This window comes from Panthera tigris, chromosome B1 (assembly GCF_018350195.1).
Source record: "Panthera tigris isolate Pti1 chromosome B1, P.tigris_Pti1_mat1.1, whole genome shotgun sequence".
In the NCBI taxonomy this organism is placed as follows: domain Eukaryota; kingdom Metazoa; phylum Chordata; class Mammalia; order Carnivora; family Felidae; genus Panthera; species Panthera tigris.
Window position 1 is genome coordinate 31,662,546 of NC_056663.1, and position 24,534 is coordinate 31,687,079.

The following is a 24,534-nucleotide window of genomic DNA, read 5'->3' on the forward strand; positions in this document are numbered from 1 at the left end:
TTTAGCATCACCAGGGTGAAATATACTCGAACTGAATCACAGCCGTCTAAATGACTACCCAGTTTCTTTGACTGTGGAACAGATGGACAGGCAGCAAGAGGTAACCGACAGGATGACAGGAAGGGGATCAGCCACACTTGAAGGGTAAAAGAAGGGAGACAGAACGGTGAGTTAAAGGTGTCAGTCTGCCGTGCCAGTCAAGTGAAGTTTAGAAAGGAACCCTGCCAGCCACCCAGTGAGAAGATAAAGCCACGAGAATGCAAATGCCACTGTTTTGTACACGGAGCTAGCATCATTATCAGACACTAAGAAAGGCTCACTGGACAGGCACCAGTGCTCCCTGGAATGTATGTTTAATAGCTGTAACTGTTAGAAGAAGCTGGACTGAAATTCGGAGATCTAAGTTCTAATTCTAGAGCTCTGCTATTAAACTAAGCAATACAACCTTTTGATAGAAACCTTTTCTGGGATTATCTAAAAACTAGAAAAAGATCATCTTTAAGTTCTCTCCCACTTTCCAAACTAGAACACTATTTTACAGATGTAACAGATGTGGATTCATAAAAATCTAATCTAAATATATTAGGTACTGATACAAAGGTGCCTCTAGATGTAAGGCACAGACATTATCAGTGACGTAGGCAGTGAGTGTCCTGAAGACAGCCCTATACTACACGCTCCATATAAGACAGGGCTTAAAAATGTGGAAAATAAATTAGGTAACAGGCACCAAATTAAGATTAACAAGATAAAGTTTTGAAGGAAGAAGTAAATTATTACCTCATCATTATTTAATCCATCGCTTAAAACATACTGATACTTGTACTAAGTAATTCTCAAGATACACTACTAACCTGAGGTTCTAGATAATGCATCTATCTGAATTCTTAAATGCAGTTAAGAAGGTCAGATACATGAAAAAGGAAGTCCTTTTTTGGTACCAATGATCCTTCTCAAAAAGTCATTTTGCTCATTCCTTGTTATAAGGGTATGTATCTTAAATTTTAGCACTTTAGAATCTTCAATGGAATTTCAGAAAAGAATCAAAGGAAACCTATCCTTCAAATCTGGGGCCTTGTTTGCCAATACAAGTAAAACGTTCGAGCAGTTGCAGTAACTCTGTGTTAGATCTTTTATTCCAATTTATCGTATTACTGACGGCCTTCAACTATTACTTTGAGGACACTTATCAAACCCCTACTAGATTTATCGAAAGCTCCAAACACCTTTCTTTAAAACAAAAGCTAAGTTGTAGACAGTCATTAACATCCAGTAAAAAACCAAAACCAAACAAACAAAAAAACCACTCAAGGGCAGAGAATGCCAGCTCTAACTTCTGAATAACAAAATTACCATTCATATTTTGGTTATCTAAGGTGAAAGGCACCGAAGAATATTAAAAGATGGTGCGTCAGAAGTTTTGAGTCCTAGCTGTTAGTTCTGCCACACTAATCAAGTGGTCTGTTAATATCCTAACTTTCTCATTTGTAAATAGAAAGGGAAACTGTAATGATCTAAGGTTCCATTTCAACTCCAAGTAGTTCAAGATTCCTATGGTCAAGATTTTAGTTGCTTGAAAATAGGAACAGAAAACTGATTTTGCTTCCCCCCTTCCCATAAGAACAGTCTTTGTCAAGAAAAGCTGGAGTCTTTTCATATTGTCTTCCAACCAAAAATAAATAAATAAATAAAAGGAGACATATTTAGTGTTTGTGCATCTTCTAATCAGACACTATTAATCATTTCTTTTAAAATTAAATTACCTACCTCACTGGGGTGTTGTGAGGATTAATTCATTAGTGTTTGTAAAGCACTTTGAGATCCTCAGGTCAAAGGCGCTATAGAAGTGCAAAGTAGTAGTATTATTACTAGATTCTTTGCTTATTTAAGGAACTTCACAATCCTTTAAAACCTAACTCTCTGTTATGATTGAGACATCTATTTGTAAAACCCTGCCATTTATGCACATTACTTTTAACTCTTTTTGGATATATAAACAGGGATAGGATGTTTCAAAACAGACGATTTTAAATAATGTCTAACTTTGATCTACGAATGGACAGAGAGAGTAAAGGAAAATCTAGTGTGACAAATTTTAACATAAAATTTTAGTGAGAAATCTTGTCAATCGGATTTAGAAGTGTGCCTATGCTGTACCCAAAACAAAACAAAACCCACTTTAATCTCAAGAGTCTGCAATGAGAAATTCCTTTCTTCAAAGAGAAAAGGAAAACAATTTTCAAATCAACTAAGCTTGAAAAGGGGTACTGAGCTTATAAATTACATTACATGGGTATACATGCAATTGTCATTTAAAACAGTTTTATTTAAACCACAGTAACAGTATTAGTATGAACTGATGTCAAAATAACTCAACAGCTTTTTCTTTAAACTAGCCTCCCACCCCCAATTACGCAAAGCAAACTAAGCATTGAGAAGAGATCAAAGCAATTTTGCTTTATGGAGTTTTAAGAGAAAAAAAATGAGGGCCAAGGCTTCAAAACCAGTTAAAATCTTGAATTAACACCACTTCCCACTCCTTTCTCTAACCAAATCTAACAAAGCGCTGTGTTTTTATAGTCAAAACAACACACACACACACACAGACACACACACACACACACACACACACACACACACACACACACACACACAAAGCTAAGAGAAGCAGAGCCATCTATCCATTGGGATATTCTGCTTGATAAACATTAAGGAAAAAAAAAAAAAAAGTCAAAATCCTCTGATGAAATACTCGAGTGCAATACAAGTTCTAGCCCCAAAAGCAAACTGAAATTTAGATATATTAAACTTTCAACACTTACCTCCTGCTCCTGCTGAAAGATGACGACTCTACCACCTTTATCTCCTGTTGCTAGTAATTCTCCAGAATGATTAAATTCTACTGTAGAAATTATATCTGCTGTATAATTGAAACAAAAACAAAGAAGAAATGATTTTAGTTTTTCTTTCCCAACTTACACAGAACTTAGCATGTTTTCCCTAACACATTCCAGGCCTACAGATGAACCTACCATCAGAAATAAGTAAATCTAAGGTTCTTTCATGAATATTTTAGTTCTCCAAAAACACATTCTCTCTAGAATAAATCAGTATGAATCTATTGTAACAGGAATACAAATTATACTTAAATACTAGTGGTTTACTGGTATTTCACTAAAATCATGAGTGTAATCAACAATTTGTGAAACATTTTATAATAGGACCATTAACCATTATAATAATTATCTTGATAATTTTCCTTCTTATATACTTTTGATAAGCTTCTTTATGCGAACCCAAAGGTGGCCTCTGGAACTAAGGCAGATATAACTAAAATGGGGGAAATTTTTAAATGTAAAAGTAACTTTAGATGAAATTTTAACAGTCATAAATCAATATTCAAATTATGGCCTCTCAAACAAAAGTCTGCAAACAGAACCCACACACATCAGGAACACTTTGTGCTATGCGCCGTCAATATGGACAGCTCTTCTTGTGGCTCCCAAACACCACACAGGCTACTAGAAGCAGTCCTTTTACACCCAAAGTCAGTGCTAATTTCACAGTAAATTCAAATAAAATTATAGGGTATTTCACTTGCTTACTGACACCAGAGTCATTTTTCTAAGGGAAAAAATCTAAGTTACAGAATTAGGTATTAAGATAAAGCAACTACACTGGAAAAATTCACCACTGTTACTAACAAGTTCTTCACTAGAAGGCATTATGCCAAATTAGGAAAGATTTCATCATGTGCAATTTAAATAAACTTTTTTTTTTACAAGAGAAAGGCCATTTTCTGACCTATATTAGCTCACTATCACAATTTAAGAATGTTGATTTGCTATAATAAAGAACACTATACATCTTCAATTTTAAAAATTACTGATCAACGTATCTTTACTAATAACCTGTCCAACACTCCATTTTATAGTTTTCTTTTTAGTGATTTTTCCAAGAACAGCTTGATTTTGGAAAGCTTTCTTTGCTTCCTTCATTGTCTAGGTCCAAGGCACTTTACCTTTTTGGAATACTCTGAGAGCCTACTGAAAGTTACACGTGTCGTGCCAAAAAACTGCATGCTTAAGTGTACACAAAAATGTGCATGTAATTTCAGAAGGTGTGGACAGCACCCCACTTCCAGATTAAAAACCTTATCCCAGGGGTGCCTGGGTGGCTCAGTTGGTTGGGCGACCGACTTCGGCTCAGGTCATGATCTCACAGTTTGTGAGTTCGAGCCCCACGTCGGGGTCTGTGCTGACGGCTCAGAGCCTGGAGCCTACTTCAGATTCTGTCTCTCCCTCTCCCTACCCCTCCCATGCTCACGCTCTGTGTCTCTCTTGTCTCTCAATAATAAATCAATGTTAAAAAAAATTAAAAACAAAAAACAAAAAAAACCACCTCATCTCAGAAGCCCACCGTGGTCAGCGGTATCAGGAGGAAAAAATAAATTTAGTGTTCGTATATGTAACATAAAAGTGTGAAACTGAATATATCAGACTAATCTGTAAAGACAAACATAATTATTTAAAAAGCCATTCTATTTTGCTCATCAAGATTAAGTGTACTCTTAATCCCCTTCACCTATTTCATCCATTCCCCCACCCACCTCCCCTCTGACATGCTTTAAGTGAGTATCCTCAGTTATTTTTTTTCTTTTTCAACAACATTTTTTACTTGAAGCATACTTAAGAATACAGGGTTCTAAAATATATAAATATATACTTTAAAATATATGTATATATTTTTCTAATACATATATTCATATATAAATATGTACATATATATAAATATATACACATATATACATATATACGTGTGTGTATATATATAAAACATTCCATCCAAGAAAAACAGAATACACATTTTCTTCAAGTACACACAGGGGAATCCCCCAGTTAAATCACATAAAAAAGAGACCTAACGAATATGACAAATTTAAGAACCCTTGAATCATACCAAGTACATTTCCCAATCACAACGGCACAAAACTAAATATCAGCAATAAAACAAAGCTGGAAAAGCTACAATGTAATTATTAAATATTTAATATGTAAATATTAAACAACATACTGTTGCACAAGCAATGAGCCAAATAAGAAATCACACATAAAAGCCATTCATTGGGTGCTCTGTATTCTGTAGTGAAGGTTTAAAACCATACAAGAGACCTGCACTTAAAGTACATTAGGGTACACTTCGAGAGAGAAAATAAATAGAAGCTAACAATAGCAGACACAATATATGGAGTCACTTCTTACCTGAAGGTCAGGTTCTTTTTAAAATCAGGGAATAAGGTTAAAAACCATACATCATAAAAATTACCTTTAAATTCAAACCACTCAGACAAGCATCACTTTGGAGACGCAAATTCTTTCTCTTGTCAGTCCAGCTCAGCCAACTTCCCCCAGTGCATTGCTAGCTTATGGTTTCTTTAGCTAATGCACCAGATGAACTAGTTAATTTGCATACAAAGTCATGCTGCACCAAAAATACTTCTCTTTGACTCTCAACTTGGTGAAATGCTCACACCTAACACCAACACCAGATTCACTTTCCTGTTCACACAATGGAATAACAGGCAGAGTTGGCTCAGTATTTAAATTACTTCATCTTTTTCCCAAATTGTTGCGTTCACCTAAATTAAAGAAATTACAACTCTTGTTAGTTAGATGAGCTGTTATGGCTGTAACTTAATAAAGGATAAGTCAATGATCAGTATAATTAGCCTGACTAGCCTTCCTGCTGAGCACTGGAAAGCAAGAGGGACTTGCTGAAAGATGTGCTTAATTTCCAATGGGGGAGAAATCTTATCCTTCTAAAGTGACCTGGACAGGAGAAAAATCTAGAGATGATTAAGTCAACAGGGAGGTCATTATAATAGTACTGAAGAGATGTGGGATAGGAATGGTGGTGATAGGATTCTGTATCTATGTTATCCTCAGAAGACAGAACAAGAATCAAGTAATAAAACAGTAGGCTTTATTATAATACCCCAAGGTGCTAAAGATAGTACTGGTTATAGCTGGTTATAATGCAGTCACTGAATCTGTGACAGGGTGGGGAAGAAAAGAGAAGTGTGTCTGTGTGCATGTAAGAGAGAGAAGGGAGGAGGAAAAGAGAAGGGGAGGGAAGAAGAGAAACAGACTAGTGTTTTAGCGCCAACTGTAACAGGAATAAGGCGACATCTGTTCTTACAATGGTCACTTATCCCAGGAATGGCTATTTTACAACTAGAACTCCAAAGAAAGTGATGTCATAAATGCTTAATACTGAAGCAGCTTCACAGCAAGGGTACAAAATTTTAACAGGCACACTTGAGACAGGCCGAGGAATCCTAGAAACAAAACTAACCACCAGCCTATCAAAAAAAAAAGGGGCCAAGAACCAAAGATACTATATACCACAGAAGTCAACCCACTCTAAATCACTGAGGTAAATCATTGAGGAAGGAAAATATTGGGTGAAAGGCATACAACTTTCTCTATTTATACACACTTTATTATTATTATTTTTTAGCGTTTATTTTTGAGAGAGACAGAGTACAAGTGAGGGAGGGGCCAAGAAAGGGGGAGACACAGAATCTGAAGCAGGCTCCAGGCTCTGAACTGTGAGCACAGAGCCCAATGCGGGGCTCGAACTCATGAACTGTGAGATCGTGACCTGAGCCGAGGTCAGACGCTGTATCGACTGAGGCACCCAAGCACCCCTCAATTTATAGATATTCTTTAAAAAAAATTTTTTTTAATGTTTATTTATTTCTAAGACAGAGACAGAGCATGAGTGGGGGAGGGGCAGAGAGAGAGGGAGCCACAGAATCCAAAGCAGGCTCCAGGCTCCGAGCTGTCAGCACAGAGCCCAAAGCGGGGCTCGAACTCACAAACCGTGAGATCATGACCTGAGCCGAAGTCGGTCACTTAACAGAGTGAGCCACCCAGGTGCCCCCATTTATAGATATTCTTAATACATTGGTGTCTGTTATTTTTCATCTTGCTAAAAGCCAATGAATTAAGAGAAAATCTGAGAAACAGCCAACCAAGCCACTGCTTAGCTGAACAGTGTAAAGCAACAAACAACAAAAATCAAAGAACAAAAACTTCCTCTTTTAAGGAAAAAAAAAAAGATTATTTCCTATGGCCAATAAAATGTTATTTCACAATGAAAAAACTGTCCATGTTAATCTTTTTATAAGAACATCAGTCAGTTTGCCCTACTATGCCCGAAGTCAACACAAAGCAATTTTAGGCATAGATCGAATTCCAGGCAACAGCACTTAAAAGGCACAAATTTTTAGTAAGAAAACTTAATATACACAATGTTTTTGACTCATTAAATCTTATAAAATCAAGGATTAAAATGTATTCTATAAAATGGAATTCTCATTTCTTCCAACCCTTTCCTTTCTTTGTAAACCACTGGCAGCCAGGTTTCATTCTCGGAAGCTGAAATCACTGCTTTCTTCTGGGGGCAGAGTGGTGGTTGGTGGCAGTACGAGTGACAACAGTAGTATTACTGGTCTGTTTTTATTTCACCAGGCACAACATTTCTTGTTACCTGTCTTCCCTATTTCCTAAGTGGTATAATAAACAGAACAGGGTACAGCCAGAAAACTAGCAGATGGTATATATCAATAGTAGTAATTAACAAAAATTACTATGTATTAGGTGAGCAAATAATTATTAGCTCTGACATGTGGGTGAGGGTGAGAATGAGGGTTAGGGGTTAGTTTCTGCTTCTGGCCATGAGGGAGAGACTAAGACAATCTGGATGCATCCTCTTGCTGGGAAGGACCAGAAAACGGAACAAAAATGTTGTCGGACTGTGAACCCTTAGACAAGAGAAAGAAGTGAGTCATATTTAACGCCCTTTACTTTCTGGACAGGGCAGTCAGACAGACAGAGCAGCAATCTCACTTAGTTGTGGAGACAGAAACTGGGGGTTATGGAAAACAGAAATCAGGGGGAATTTGAAGCAGAGCACAGAAAGAGAGAGGACACTTGGGTTCTTTAATTGAATCTGAGCATTTGTGGGGACACTGCACAAGGCCTAGAAAAGAACCACTAGAAAGCTTTTGAGGGCTCAGAACTATTAGGGGATCCCTACCAGCTGGAGTAGAGAAACCTCATAATTAATGAAGCACCAAGTAAAGTCTTCAGAAGAGCATCACCTCAGTAAGTGGAACTACATCAACACAAAAGACTGAATTTGTCCTAACAAAGCTAAAAACAGACTTTGAAAGAATCAAATGTATCTCAAACAACTTAACTATGTGCTAGAATAAAATCCAATACTCAACAATGTAAATTCACAACGTTTGGCATCTAATCCAAAATCACCAGTTATGTAAAGCAGCAGCAATACGTGACCCATAACCAGAAGGACCCGAAATGACAAAAATGATGGAATTAAGGTCCTATCAGACAAGAACCTTAAAACAACTATTGTAAATATGCTCCAGAACACAGAATGAAGTATAAACATGTTGAGAAATGTAAGAGAAAAGACAAGGAACATCTAGAAATGAAAAATACACTACCTGAAATGAAGATACACTGGGTGGCATTAACCAACTAGATACTGCAGTAGGAAAGATCAAGAACTCAAAGGGCTATTATAGGGGGGAGGAAAAAAAAAAAAGCAAGAGCAAAGCAGGAAAAAAGAACAAAGACCTGACTTGTAAGATAATGTCAAGTGTTCTACCATGTGGATCACTGCAGTCCCAGAAAAAAAAAGGTGGAAAATACTGAAAAACAAAATAAAAAAGCCCTCCACCAATATGTAAATGTGAGCATGACGACACTCTATGTAGAATAATCACAATAGATCAGTTATAAATGCAGACTTATACAGGTATACAATAGTGGTAACTCAAAAAACATCAACAGCCTTGCACTGGTGATGTGACTGGAAAATCATGAAGAATTCTTTGTAAAATTCTAGTATTTCAAAGTACAATGTTCCCTTGATTTACATAGCACACATCAGTATATATATTAAACCCATGCAAAATACTATGTGATAAATAAAACAGATTTTAGGCTTAGAAAATATTAGTAAGTTTTTTCCAGCACCAAAAGCATTTGGCAGAATATTCTAAGTCATGCAGACCATGGACGATTTTTTTTTGTTCAAGATTGTCCCGCAAACTGCCAAAGAGCTAGCACACTTGGCCCATGCCTAGTAAATGCCACTAATGCTTCCAACCACTGGTTAAATTAAGTAAAAAGAAATTCAGTATGACAGAGTTTATAATATGTATATAATGATAAAAAGTAAGCTAAAGACGTTAACAGCCATGAATCTTTCCACATATTTTTACTATATATATTTTAGGGTTTTAGAAATAAAGGAATTGACAAAAATTGTAACTACAGCAGAAGACTGACATCCCTCTCCATGCCTGACAGATCAAAAAAGGGAGAAGGGAAGAAGGGGGAGGGGAGGAGGAAGTATACACACTTGAAAGATCAAACTGATACACACATACAGAGAACTTTATACCAATACAGAAGAGCATGTATCTTCCAAAGAGCTATGCAATTAAAAAACTCATACACTGAGCCACAGACAGTCCCTTAAAGAATTCTAATTTCAAATTTAAAGACCACATTCTCTAACCACAATAAAATTAGCTCAAGATTAAGAACCACTGATTCTAACTAACCACTTGATAATCTTACAACTCTAAGGCAAAAGATAAAAACCAGTATTGCAATAAAAATACTTAAAAAGATTTACAGGAACCTAAGTATGAAAATATTTGTTTTTTGTTTTTGTTAAAAAAATAATATAGTGATCATTTTAACCAACTTAAAGAATAAAAAACCTGAAATCCCATCACTAAGAGATAACCGTAGATAGTAACTAAACAGTCTTTCAACAAACATGTGCAAACTGTAAAACAGGTAGAGATGTATTTATGTATACTATGATTTGTGTAAGATCTGCAATGGGATTTAACTCTTTTAATCACACAAACTGCTCTGTAAAAAAAAAGACAATCATCACTCTTAACCCCATTACTGACAGACTATGATTTTAGTATACATCCTTCCAAAGTGTGTCTATGTGTACCTTACATTCTCAGCACAAAAAAATAAAATCTATTTGTACTGAGAAAGAATGCTGCTTACATTATATCATGGAGATAAAAAAAAAAAGATATAAAGCATGTTTGATCTGATTTGTACACAACATAAATGAAAACAATCAGAGCATTATGGAATTTGTTTCCAAAGCTCAAGACAGGGAGGGAGACCAGGTTAACATGCCTATAACCATTACCGTAAGAGTAACATGAAAACCCTGACAACAGATGAATCTCTAAGTCATGAGTTATCACTACACACTATTTGAATGACTAAAATTAGGGGCGCCTGGGTGGCTCAGTCGGTTGGGCATCCGACTTCAGCTCAGGTCACGATCTCGCGGTCCCTGAGTTCGAGCCCCGCGTCGGGCTCTGGGCTGATGGCTCGGAGCTTGGAGCCTGCTTCTGATTCTGTGTCTCCCTCTCTCTCTGCCCCTCCCCCGTTCATGCTCTGTCTCTCTCTGTCTCAAAAATAAATAAACGTTGAATGACTAAAATTAAAAAAAAAAAAAAGATGACAATGCCTGATAAATAAATATCACCTTTCCTCTCCCCAATCCTTTACCCCTTCTGTATGTAGTCCATTGGGGGGAAAAATGTATATTAGATCTCTAGAGGGGTATAAATACATCAGAAGAAGCATATATATATAGATAATGAAAGAAAAATGTGACTTTTACACAATAACTAAAGACAAGTGGCTAAGAAAAATACCTGTATTTCCAAAAACAGCTCATACAACATGGGGAAGACCATTCACAGAAGAGCAATACTCGTAAAATATAATAAAATATCCACTCAAATTAATTTTTTTATTTATTTTTGAGAGAGAGGGAGAGAAAATATGAATATGAATGAATATGAGCAGGGGAGGGGCAGAGAGAGATGGGGAGACAGAATCTGAAGCAGGCTCCAGGCTCTGAGCTGTCAGCACAGAGCCCGATGTGGGGCTTGAACCCACAAACCACTAGATCATGACTTGAGCCAAAGTCATGCTTAACCAACTGAGACACCCAGGTGCCCCTCAAATTAATTTTTAAATAACACACCATTTTCTATCTCTTAATCTAGAGGAAAAATATAAATTGCTCTACCTGCACTGTAGAGAAGTATATCTTGTTATTTTGGAAAACTATTTCATAATTTATACCAACAGCCACAAAGCATTCATTCTCTTGGAACTTCATGTCAGTTCCAGAAATCATCCTACTATAATAATCCAAAAATTTTATTTTACTTTAAATGTTTTAAATGTCTATTTACTTCTGAGAGAGAGAGAGGAAGAGAGAGCGAGCTGGGGAGGGGCAGAGAAAGAGGGAGACACAGAATCCAAAGCAAGTTCCAGGCTCTGAGCTGTCAGCACAGAGCCCGACACAGGGCTCAAACTCATGGACTGTGATGTGAGATCATGACCTGAGCTGAAGTCAGACACTGAACCGACTTGAGCCACCCAGGCGCCCCAATAATCCAAACATTAAAAAAAAAAAAAAAGTATAAAGATGCTCACTGATGTCTAGACCATTAAAGAATAGAAGAATAAGAATACAAGGGAAACATCAGATGTTCTTATTTTGCCAATATCTTTTCACATTTTGCTCTAATTTTTCTTTAAATCCTCCTCCCTTTTCACACTTTCCCTTGGCCCTTCATTAACTACTAGGTAAAAACAGTAAGACACCTGGAGATGTAGTCTCAGCTCTGCTATTAATAATTCGACCTCGAGTGGGGCACCCGAGTGGCTCAGTCAGTTAAGTGTCCAACTCTTGATTTTTGGCTCAGGTTATGATCTCAAGGTTTGTGAGAGCGAGCCCCACATCAGGTTCTGCACTGACAGCCCGGAGCCTGCTTGGGGTTGTCTCTCTCTGCTCCTCCCCTGCACCTCCTCTCACTCACTCATTCACTCAAAATAAATAAATAAACTTAAAAAAAATAATTCGACCATAAGTTAATTGTGAACTTCAAAACTGGCAATGAAATTTCATTTGCCAAGAAACACTGAAAGATGATTTCTCTCTTCAGAGAATTTATCTTTCACAGAGCATATAACATGTATTCAGACACTTCATACATTTAGGGGAGGAAGAAAACAGAATGATGGCTGGAGAAAAATAACGTGCTTTTATCAGGAAACTTCAAATATGGAAAATTAAAGACCTGTAAGACAACACGTCTGCAAAAACTGCGTTAACTCCACCCATGACCATGGATCTCTGTCAGGGACCTCACTCTGACAAAAATTGATCTCAGATTTATTTCTTTGTAACCTGGAATTCACAACAATAGTGACTTAATGAAAGTTACTTTCTGTAAGTTATAAGCCAATCAATGTGAAAACAGAATGGGACTGAAGCAATGAAGCATGATTCTGCTCTGCTCAACTCCCGCCGCTGCTACAGCAGGAAACTATGGTGCTGGATATGCTCGTATCGTTGGAAACTACTCACTACACTTCTATGAGATAGGGTCTTTCTCACTTTTATACATAAAAGTCACAAACTACTTAACTGCAAGTGATGATACATATACACATAGCAGAGAAGTTCTCCATTTTTCAAAACACCTGGGGAGTTTTCAAACATCACTGAACAAAAGCTACACAGCATAAGAATTAACTGAGCTGGATCTTTATTTTCCACAAATTAATTTTAGCCTAATTTTAGATTTACATTAAGAGTTGCAAAGACGGTACGGAGAGTTCCCATACACCTTCACCTTACATTGCTATGGTTTACCTGTCACAAATGAAGAACCAACACTGGAATATTAACTGAACTCCACACTTTATTCAGATTTCAGTCATCTTTCCCTAGTACCTTTTTTTCAGTTCCAGGATCCCATGTAGGATTCCATATTGTATTTAGTCATCTTGTCTCTAGCTTCCTCCGGTCTGTGACACTTTCTCTTCGGTGGTGACCTTGACAGTTTTGAAGAGTAATGGCCAGGTGCTTTACAGCATGTCCCTAAATTTGATATTGTTTTTCTCCTGGCCACACTGCCATTATGGCTTATTGGCAGGAAGATCACAGAGACGAAATGTCATTCTTACTACATCATGCGAAGTTACATCTTATCAATATGGACTTATTGATGATAACCTAGATTATCTGGCCATGATGCTGTCTGCCAGGTTTCTCCACTATAAAGTACCCGTCCCCCAGTAAGGTACTCTGGTAGGAAGTTATTAAGCGCAGCCTACATTTAAGGGATGGAGATATTAAGCACTACTGCCTTGAGGAGGAATATCTACATATTCAGAATTCTTCTCTAGGGGAAATTTGTCTTTTCTCTCCCACTTCTTTATTTAGTTATCAGTATGAACTCATACTTATTTATTTCATATTTTGGGTTATAATCATACTATGAAGTTTACTGTATTGTTCAAATTATTCCAGATTTGGCCATTGAGAGCATTCAGGTTGGCTCCTGGGTCCCTTTGTGGGATGTTCCCATCCTTCTGGGTTTTTTTTTTAAGCACTTCAGGAACTTTAAAAAAATGTAACTTTCATATATTCTGAATATTACCACAAATTAAACATGACTTCTAACTTCTTCATTCTATAGTTACACACTAAAGTTTAAGAACTGAACTTTCTCGGTGAGTTCTGAAGAGAAGAATAAACAATACTGGGAACAAAAGGAGTAAACACAGTAAAGGTCAGCACCATAACTAATTCTTATCCATGAAGTATCTGATCCAGAGGAAGATATCTGTGCTGAAACAGATTTCTCATTTGATCAACTGAGGTTCTAAAACTTAAATTGTTATGTTAGCTTTCTTAGAAGTTTTAACATATGCCTGGCAACTTGAACCTCAGAATATTAATCTCCTGGTATTCACTGTTCTTTTCTTTTCAGATGTTGGAGAGGTAGGGATGAGAACACAGTGGGTATACTCATCACCTTTATCTCTGCTAAAGTCAAAATGTTCTGGCACACAATAGCACAGAAATTAATTCTCATTTTGATCTGATCTGCTTCAACACTCAGAGCTCCAAGCATGCTAATTTGAGGGTACCTGCGTGGCTCCGTTGGTTAAGCATCCAACTCTTGATTTTGGCTCAGGTCATGATCTCACAGTTGTGAGATCCAGCCGTGCACTGGGCTCTGCCCTGGATATAGAGCCTGCTTAAGATTCTCTCTCTCCCTCTGTCTCTGCGCCTACCCCCATCCCTGCACACGTACCCTCTCTCAAAAAAAAAAAAAAAAAAAAGTAAATTAAAAGCATGCTATTATGTCTGGACACAATCTATTATCATGATCTTTTCTCCTTTATTAGTTCAATATACCATAACACAGCAAACACTGATTTTTAGGAATGACCCCACATAGCTATTAAAATATGATTAACCCAAATTTCTTCTCAAAGGCAACTAACTACTCCCCAATGTAAGAAAGTATTTTCCTGGATAATACATCTATAAAATGCTAGTTTCTTGCTGAAGGGGTAGACTAGCTTTAGGTTACTTCCCATTATGATGCTCCTTTATCACTGTTGACCTCTAGAGGGAGCTCAAAGTTTTTGTTACCTTTTCTGAAAGGTCAGGTCCACCCCTTCCACTAAAGTGCTCTGTTCAAGATTTAAGAACATTTTATTTCGGCCTAAAAAGCAAGTGAAGTATGTGCCATCCTTTTAGGAATCTCTTGCTCCTATGAAGTAAGTAAGGCTTGACCTACTCACCTGCTCTTGGGGAAGTGGGCCCCAACCATTTCTTCCTCTCTCCCTTCCAGACCATCCTGAAGTTTTCTTGCCTACTTGGCACTGACTGGGGGGTTATTACCGTAACCTGAGAGGCTGAAAGGAGGATGGCTATAAGAACTGGCGCCTAATGTTCCCCCTTGCTGACTTGTTACTTTCAGTGGAGCAGGCCAGTGTGTCGATCTTTCTCATGTCAGGGCACACACAGAATACACTGTTTGTAAGGCACGCTAGTGTAAAGATAAGATTAGGCTGTTCATGTCTGCTCAGGAACTCTAGTCAGCGAAGCACCCCCCATCCAGCTCAGCATGCACCCCACAGGAACTGAGGGATCACTGTCTTAGCATACCTGTAATACATTCTTGGGGCCGTATCTATAAGAAACCTGTGCAGGAAATGATGAGAAGTCAGACTGGACATTTCTTCACTTCACCTGCCTGTTAAGACCCTGAGGAAGTAACTAAGGCTCTTAAAGATTCAGTTTCCTCATCTTTAAATACCTATCTCACAGAGTAGCTTTGAGGGCTAAACAAGCAATACATGTAAAGAAATGAACCTTGAATCAGGCACGTGATAGGCAGGAGATGTTGGCTGGGCTTTGGGCTTTGCTGCACAAAGCAGAAGCAAGCATTGTAACCTTACCTGTTTCTAGGCTATTGAGGCCAATCTAGCTTAGGTAAAGTTCTCCAAATGGTCCAGCAAAGCTCCCTGGAGACTGAGGCTGAAGCCCAAAGTAGTAAAGTGTCATAACTGCCCTGCTTTGCTGCTTCTTTGCATATACAGATACTCTCGACCTAAGACGGGGTTACAGCCCAATAAACCCATCATAAGCTGAAGTGCACGTAAATGCACCTAACTTACCAAACATCGTAGCTCAGCCTAGCTTACCTTAAATGTGCTCAGACCATTTACATTAGCCTATAATTGGGAAAATTATCTAATTCAAAGTCTGTTTTGATAATGTGTTAAATAGCTCATTAAGTTATTGAATAACTATACTGAAAGTGAAAAACAAAATGATTATATGATAGATACGGAATCACTGTTAAGCATATTCGCTGTTTACCCTTGTGATCACATGGCCAACTGGGAGCAAATACCCTACCATCTATTGCTAGCCCATGAAAAGATCAAAATTCAACGTTCAGTTTCTAGGAATGCATGTTGCCTTCGTACCATCATAAAGCTGAAAAATCGTAGGTCAAACCATCATTAAGTCAGCGACCGTCTGTACACTCAAGAAGCCTCAGGCTGCAGGTTAAGATTCTGTACTCCTAGGTCTCTGGACTAAAATATCACTTTGATTACATTATGATTTTCAACAATAAAGTAAGTGCTAACAGCCTTTTTAAACACCTTTTTTCAACCTCTGACTCAGTGAACAGGAACATGTTACGTGATAGGCTCAAAAAAGACCACTGGCTATTGATGCTCATACAGAACCTACATTGTAATGTTGCCATGAGAGTCAGGGTCCATAGGGTAATTTCCAGAGATGTGTTCTGGAACCAGTCTCCCTTCTTTTTAACTTGTTCCTGGATAATCTGATATCATGTTTGGATAAAATGGAATGGAACCATACCCTCCTGCAACAAAGAACAGAAAGATAAACAGTTGCTAACACATTTACTCTACAGGTGTGATCGTAACAAACAAGCCTTGGTGTATTTATGTTATATATAATGTTAGAATGAAGAACTTGAAACTGACCATTCTAAACCTAAAGTGACCATCTTTATTAGATGTTCACTAACTTTTAAGTGGCTCATAATTCAAACCACAAAGCAAATCACCTCATTAAAGTTGCCTTATCAAAATATAATCCAAATAGTTTCCATGGAGATTATACAGAGCAGTACTGCACAAAGCTTGTGCATCTATGTATGCATGCCTTAAGATATTTTTTAACTAGAATGGGCACCTGGTTATTAGTATCTGCCTAAAATATTTACAAACTAGGATTATTATGGCCATGCTAGAAGAACCAGAAAGCCCTTCACTGTCCATCTGTCTTGGCAGAGTCACACCCAACTCCACTTTGTTTTGACAGGATTCCTCCTGCTCACCTACAAACCCGGTACAAAGGGGAAGCCTATTTACAGAAAGAAGTTAGAGATCATTAAGGTATGTTACAGAAAATTTTACAGACTTTACCCCAATGATTAAAGGGAGCTCACTGTGCCGTTTTAAATACGAGTAATCCAATTAGACGTGCCTTTAGATTACTCGGACTGAAGTGAAGAGAAGTGGGAACTGGGAGGATAAGCAGAGGGAAGTCTGGAGACCAATCTGGAGTCACTCCAGAAATCGGGGTAAGCAATGACAGTGATCTGAGCCAGGACAGTGCAGTAACAGTATTATCATAAGTAGCAAACATCTAAAACGCACTTATTGTATGTTAGGTATTTAACCCTCGCAACAAACCTATAAAGTTGGTTTTATTAATATCACCTGTTCCATTAACTAAACCATGGAGACACAAAGAGGGGACAGAAGTGTACAGATTTTAAAATACATTGATGAAGTATACGATGCAAGGCTTCTCAAGGCTTGATCACTGATAAGGTGTGGAGAGCTAAAGATGAAAGCAAGAAGAATAATGTCCAGGTTCTCATGGTGGTTGAATGTACTTAGGAACATTAATAGACTGATGTTTGCCTTATATCAAGTATTCTTTAATAGCGTGTAAATGGCAGGTTTAAAGAAAGAAGTTAACTTCCATTGGTCATGAATGATTTCACCAAAATTCTCAACCAAAAGGAATACATCACATACTACTACAAAAAAAAAGACATTTAGTCCAGAAAATTCTTTTTCCCCATCTTTTCCCTTTTTCATCCTTTTTCTCTCAGCTGAGGCAGGTTAGTTTGTTCAAAGTGATACTCCTGACCAGTGCAAATTATATTTGCACTGCAATTCATGGTCTCTACTAAACTTTTTAAAATAATTGTAATCATGCTTTTCCAATGATTTGAGATTTTCACATGATTCCATTCTCAAAGATGCAATTTCTTTCATGAATCTCATTGAAAAATAAAGTTCTACATTAAAGGTTTTTCTCCATTTACTTGAACTAAAGATTTATTCCTCTAATTCTGGAAACTGGTGTTTTTTATAAATCTTGTGCACTTGTTGTTTTGCTCATTTTTAGGACGGTCATTCCTTCCACAATATTTGAGTGAGCACCTACCACATGCTAGGGACTCTAGGTCAAGCTAGCATTTCTAGCTGCTGGGGGTACAAGAGTAAATAAATATCCCTGCCTTCATGGAACATACATGCTAGCGATGGAGACATAAACAAATAAATATAAAATGTATAAGGGCAGTATAAATAGAACAGAAATAAAAATAGAAAAATACAAAGACCAACAAGAGAATAAAAGTAATGAGGGTGGGGCATTATTTCAGGTAGAGTGGTCAGAGAAAGCCTCTCTGAGGAGGTAACTTAGGCAGAGACCAAACAGGGAATTAGTCATCCAAACCTGTAAAGGAAAGTATTTCAAGCAGGCAGCCTAAGTAGAAATGTTGCTATATTTGACAAGACTAATTGCATAATAAGGTGGTAGAGGAGACGGAGCATTTGGCCGAGGCCAGATATACATACAGCCTCGTAGGCCATGGTAGAAGGACTGTGGCTTTGTTTTAAGAATGAGAAGAAGTCCTTGCAGAATTTCTATCTTGTTTTAAAGGGATTATCTGTTGTGCGACTGCAGCACAAAATGGGGGGTGGGGGTGGGGAAGGAGAACGGTTCCTAAATTACTGCAGTAGCATAAGCAAAGATGATGATGGTCTGAGCTAAGGTGGTGGCCACAAAGATGGACAGATTCAGAACACATTCTGAAGACAGCACTGCCAGAATTAACGGATGGATGGAGGTTATCAAAGGATGATTCCAAGGTCTAGGAACCCAGCCCAATGGAGGAAAAGCAGTGTCATTTACTGGCAAGAGACACACCAGCAAATAGCAGGTTCTGGTTAAGAAAGGAGCCAAGAATTTCATTTTTATAACTTTAGTATGGATTTCAACCACACATGCAGTAGAAATGTCACATGGGCAGCTAGATAGATTTGAGAGCAGTTTAGGGAAGGAAGGAGAGACATAAATTAAGGCATCATCGGCTAACAGAAGGCATTTAAAGACTAGATATGATTTCCTGGTGAATGATTACAGAAAACAAGAGGTGTGGCCTGAGGACTGGGCCTTGAGCTCTCCCGCACCTAGCACTAAGCTAGCTAGTAAAGGACACTGCACAGGGAACTACCAGTAAGGTAGGAAGAGCTTTTGCGGAAGCCAGGCAAAGTGTTTCTAAAAGGAGGCAGGGATGAACTGTGTCCAAAAAGTGTCCAGATCAAGTAAAGTGAGGGCTGAGAAGCTTGGATTTGGTGGCATGAAGATTCTCTGTGCGATTTCAACAAAAGCGGTTTCAGTGGATTAATTGTCCTTAAAATAAAAGCTGTTTTCTGTGGCTAGCTCTGGAGTTGAGCTGTAGGAGGCTGTAATCATTGCTCTGACACTCTGAAATTTAGCTTATGAAGGACATTCTCTTCAGATCTGCCATGAACGGAGATTTTCCCTTTTGTGTATCTTGGGTTATTCTGAGAAACAGAGGGTTAAACAAACAGGACTCTGAAGCTGATTCATCATGCTTCTGAGTTGCTGACTTCCCAGCTGCCCGGATATACTAAGAGTAGAATTTTTTCAAGAAAAGTACTCGAGTGACACACTTTCAATCATTACAAGCCTGAAAATTGCCATTCTGTTATCCTGCCTATGTGAAGTTTTAGCAATTTAAGATTCTTAGGTTGTAACAGCTTTCTCCTCAGGGTTTTCTAAATGCCACTCCACTATCTTTTAGCACCGTGCTGTCCAACAAAACTTTCTACTGTAACAGAAATGTTCTATTTTGCACTGTCCAACACGGTAGCCACTAGCCACGCATAGCTATTGAGCACTTAAACTGAGGAAATGAATTTATTGTATTTTACCTAACGGATTTAACAGCCACACGTAGTGCTAACATACAGAAGACAAATGAAATGCTCATCTGATACACCTTCCTTTGCAGGTAACTTGCTTCTTGTCAGGATACTTGTACTATTTATTTCTATACCTTAAAGTTTTGAAATCTTTGAAATCCATTAGGCTATTCCTAGGTATGGATCTCATTTATTTTGCTTGGTATGCACTTTAATTATTTGTAGAAGAATATTAAAAGACCCTATCTCATGGGGGTTGTAGAGAATTTCAAATGAGTTTCAATGTGAAAAATACTTGGTACATAATAAGTGTTCAATAAATGTTAGCTATATATTCCCTGAGCCCTTTTGACCTGTTCTCTCTAGGAAAATTTTTACTGTTTCTCTGACTTTATCTTTTATATGTTTGCTCTGATCTCTCACTCTGAACCTTTATTATACATTGGATCTACTCTTTGTGTTTCTTATACTTATGCCTATGTAATTTTCATCTCATTTTCTCCTCTGAACTGTGGGACTATTTCTAAAACCCTCTGCTACCACTCCAAAAAGTTAACAGTTAAGAAGCACAAATTTCACTTAAGAACTCTTACCTGCTCTCTGATTTTTTTTGTTGTTGCTGTTGTTCAAGTGTTCAGGAGTCTCCTTGAGAACAGTAATTAGTTGTTTTTTAAATTGCAACATTTTCTCTTGTTTTTTGAAATAAGTCCCTATCACAGGAAATCACCTGCTCACACTGGTCACCTTCTTTTAGACTGAGCCTGTATGTGTCCACCTTTTCATATGTTCATCTTTATAGAGAAAGGTGTATGTTTATGTAACATTTGGGCATTGTCTTAGGTTAATCAGAAAACATTTAGAACCAAGTTCAATCCTCTAGGGTGGGGGTGTGTGTGTTCACATGGTTACTTCCTGTATTAGTTTCTCAACTGCTGCCTAACAAATTACCCCAAATTTAGCAGCTTAAAACAACAAACATGTACTCTACTCCCTCTGTTTCTGTGGATCAGGAATCTGAGTGTGGCTTAGCTGGGGGCATCCAGCTCAGGATCTTTCACAAGTCTGCAGTCAATGTGTCAGCCAGGGCCTCTATCATCTTCAAACTTGATGGTGGAAGGATCTGCTTGCAGCTCAAGTTCAAACACGTGACTGCTGGCAGTCATCAGGTCTTCACTGACTGTTGGCCAGAAACACCAGCTCCTTGCCTCATAAGCTCCACAGAGAAGCTTACAAAATGGTAGATTGTTTCCCTCAGAGCAAATGAAAGAGGACAGCCCCACATGAAAGCCAAAGCCTTTTTGTAACCTAACCTCAAAAGTTTTGCCATCAAGTTAATCCATTCACTTTTGTCATACTTGGAGAAACCACCAGGTCCAGCCACACTCAAGGTCAGGGGATTAGATAAAAGACATGAATACCAGGAGGCAAGGATCACTGGGGGCAATCTTAGAGGCCGCCTGCCACACTTCCTTGGTCACCATATAGATTCAGCAGTAAGTGGTCAAGTCACAGCCCTGCAGGCCAAATAAGGTAGCTTCAGAGCAGGAAGTTTTCAACTCTATGCTTCACGGCTAGTCTCTCTCCTACAACCATGTGGAGCTAGCCCCTCTTTGCAGATATTCTCCTTGGTGAGAAGCATTGAGTCACTTAGTTTTCAATCCTTGCTTCAAAGTACAAAATCTCATACCAATCAACTACCCTATGGACCACCCTTAAATTCTAGCTCAAAATAGGTCTTTCCTCATACCCCAGGATGGCTTCTCAACCACATAAATGAACACCAAGCTAACCAGAAAGAACTTCCCTCACTATATTTCTTTCTCATTTGTACCTTTTCCTGCCAAAATTCTTTTTAGTTTAGTTATGGCATGCTTCCAGGGTTTCCAAGGAGACTGAACTCTCCCATTATCTTGTTGGGTCATTTCGGTGTGTGTTTGTCTGTTTTAACACATGGACTTAGATCATCATCTTCCACCGGAAGTCAACACAGCGGATTTGTTTAAGTAAAGCACTTTACACATTCTTTAAAAGACTCTGTTTTGATAAACAGGACAGGAAATGCCTGTTGGTTTTCCTACCCATGTAATTCAGTTCTATTGTTGGATAAAACAAAGATGTTTTAATCTACATCATCAATCCCCAGGAAACATCCTACTATGGTAATTTAACTAAATTTTGATGATTTCCAAAAAATGCAATGTCACCAAGCCTAGCACAGAAACACTTTAACAATATACCCATATAATCTTAAAAGGAATCAGACACACAGCTGCTCAGCAGCACAAACCACCACATCACACATGGTTGTAAAGAAGCCCCTACAACTACATGCCAGCAGTAGATACCTTGCACTGCGAAAAGAACCTAACATTAATCAAACACAAACCTTAAGTCAGGACACCAACAGCATTCTAACTCACAAACCAAAATATCCATTTTTTATTTAACAATGTAAAAAGTTTCCCTACCACGTTACTCCTTTACCCCATCCACATTCCCCTGGAAATAATTTATTTGCCCTATTTTCTTAGAATCCTAATAAACAGGTTAGGAGAACCAACAAAAACTAAATCAGATGGCAACAAATTTTCTCATCCGATGACACACTGGTATAGGGTGTACACTCTCCAGGATAATCAGACTTCAGGTTTCTTGTCCTGTGCTGATGAATATGCAAGAAACAGAATTAAGAAGGGACTTAACACAATGACATTAAGCACAAATAACATACTACTGCACGAGACCTAACCTACACAAGCAGCCAACCTGTACAGACAGGTAGGGCAGAGTGTCTGAGGGGTAAACCCTGTATCTGAGCTCTCATCAGATTTCTAGGTGATACGTTCTTAGTCAAAGAAAAGGGATTTTCAAACATCTTAGCACTCTACTTAAGGAATACAATTCCTTATAATCTCAGCAAAGTTGCAGAACACAAAATCAACACACACAACTCAACTGTGCTTCTAAACACTAACAATGAACAACCCCAAAAGGAAATCATGTAAACAAATCACTTTATGATAGCATCAAAAAGAATAAAACATTTATGAATAAATTTACTCAATAAGGTGAAAGACATATACTGAAAATTATAAAACATTGCTAAAAGAAAATTTAAAAAAAAATGGAAAGACATCCCTTGTTCACGAACTAGAAGATTTACTACTGTCAAGATATCAATACTACCCAAAGTGATCCACAGATTTAATGCAATCCCTATCAATGTCTAGGTCCATTTATTGCAGAAATAGGAAAATCAATCCTAACATTGGAATCTGAAGGGACCTGAATAGCCAAAACAATCTTGGGCAGGGGGAGGGGGGAGTTGGAGGTTTCACTCTTCCTTATTTCAAAAAACACTACAAAGCTACCATAATCAAAACAGTGTGATGCTGACATAAACGCAGACACACAGACCAATGAAACAGCATCCAGAGATAATCACTATTCTATTCTGCCTATGGTCACATGGGCCCCCACATAAGGTCAAATGCTTATTGACAACGTCTTTTCGACACCTGGTGCTAGGAAAACTAGATATCCATGTGCAAAAGAATGAAGGTTGACCTCTTATCTTACACCATTTACAAAAATTAACTTAAAATGGATCAAAGACCTAAACATTAGACATAAAATTTTAAGAAAACAGGGAAAAAGGCCTCAGGACATTGGATTTGGCAATGATTTCTTGACTATGATGCTGAAAAAAGGATAAATTGAACATCGTCAAAATAAAAACTTTTCGTGCATCAAAGGACACAAAAGTGAAAAGGCAACCCATGGAATGAGAGAAAATATGTGCAAATCATATACCTGACAAGGAATTATATCCAGAATATACATAGAACTCCTGAAACTCATCAATTAAAAAAAAAAATTAAAAATAGGCAAGGGAATTGGAAAAACATTTCTCTTAAAGGAGATATACAAACAGACAAAAACACATAAAAAGATGTGCAACATAGCCAGTCATCAGGAAAATATAAATCAAAACCACATCGAGACACCACTTCATATCCGTTAGAATGGCTATTATCAAAACCAAAAACCAAAAATAGTGTTGGGGAGAATGTGGAGAAATTAAAACCCATGTACACTGCTGGTGAAAATGTAAAACAGAACAGCCACTGTGGAACAGTATGGTGCTTCTCAAAAAGTTAAACACAGAATTAGCTTATGATTCAGCAATTGCACTTCTGGCTACAGACCCAAATACTCTAAGGGACTTGAATAGATATTGGAACACCAATGTTGAATAGCAGCATTATTCATGATAGCCAAAAAGTGGGAACAATCCAAATATGTATCAACAGATGATTGGATAAACAAAGTGGTATTAAATACAATGGAGGAAGGAAACTGACACAGTCTCTAACATGGATAAGCTCTGAGCGCTGTTATGGACTGAATGCTGAGTTTTTTTACCTCCTCCATTCTATATTTGTATCTTTTTTCTCCTGCAGTGAGAACCCTAGTTCCCTAATCTGTAGCTATCTTTTGTCAGAATATGAAGGTGAAAACAACCTGGATCTTTGATGAAATAAGCCCAAAATTCATGTTGAAATCCTAATCCTCAGTGATATGAGGATGTGGGGCCTTTGGGAGGTGATTAGGTCATAAGGGTAGAGCCCTCATGAATGGGATTAGTGTCATTACATAAGACATCCCAAAAAGCTCTCTCACCCCTTCTGCCATATGAGGACACAGTGAGAGGACAGCCATCTGTGAACCAAGAAAGCCAGCCCTGATCAGATACAGAATCAGCTGGCAC

At 37.9% G+C, this 24,534-nt stretch overlaps 1 protein-coding gene across 3 annotated transcripts in view; it reads right to left on the reverse strand.

Moving 5' to 3' along the window:
• The window catches only part of PPP2R2A (protein phosphatase 2 regulatory subunit Balpha), an 85,388-nt gene that overhangs the window by 33,492 nt on the left and 27,362 nt on the right, over nt 1-24,534 (reverse strand). For 2 of the 3 annotated variants that reach the window (XM_042983185.1, XM_042983184.1), the window contains exon 3: nt 2,823-2,920. In XM_042983185.1, the coding sequence (XP_042839119.1) occupies nt 2,823-2,920 (98 nt within the window). Of the gene's footprint in view, nt 1-2,822; nt 2,921-16,230; nt 16,370-24,534 lie in introns of all 3 variants that reach the window. The other variant, XM_042983186.1, reaches the window with a different exon arrangement.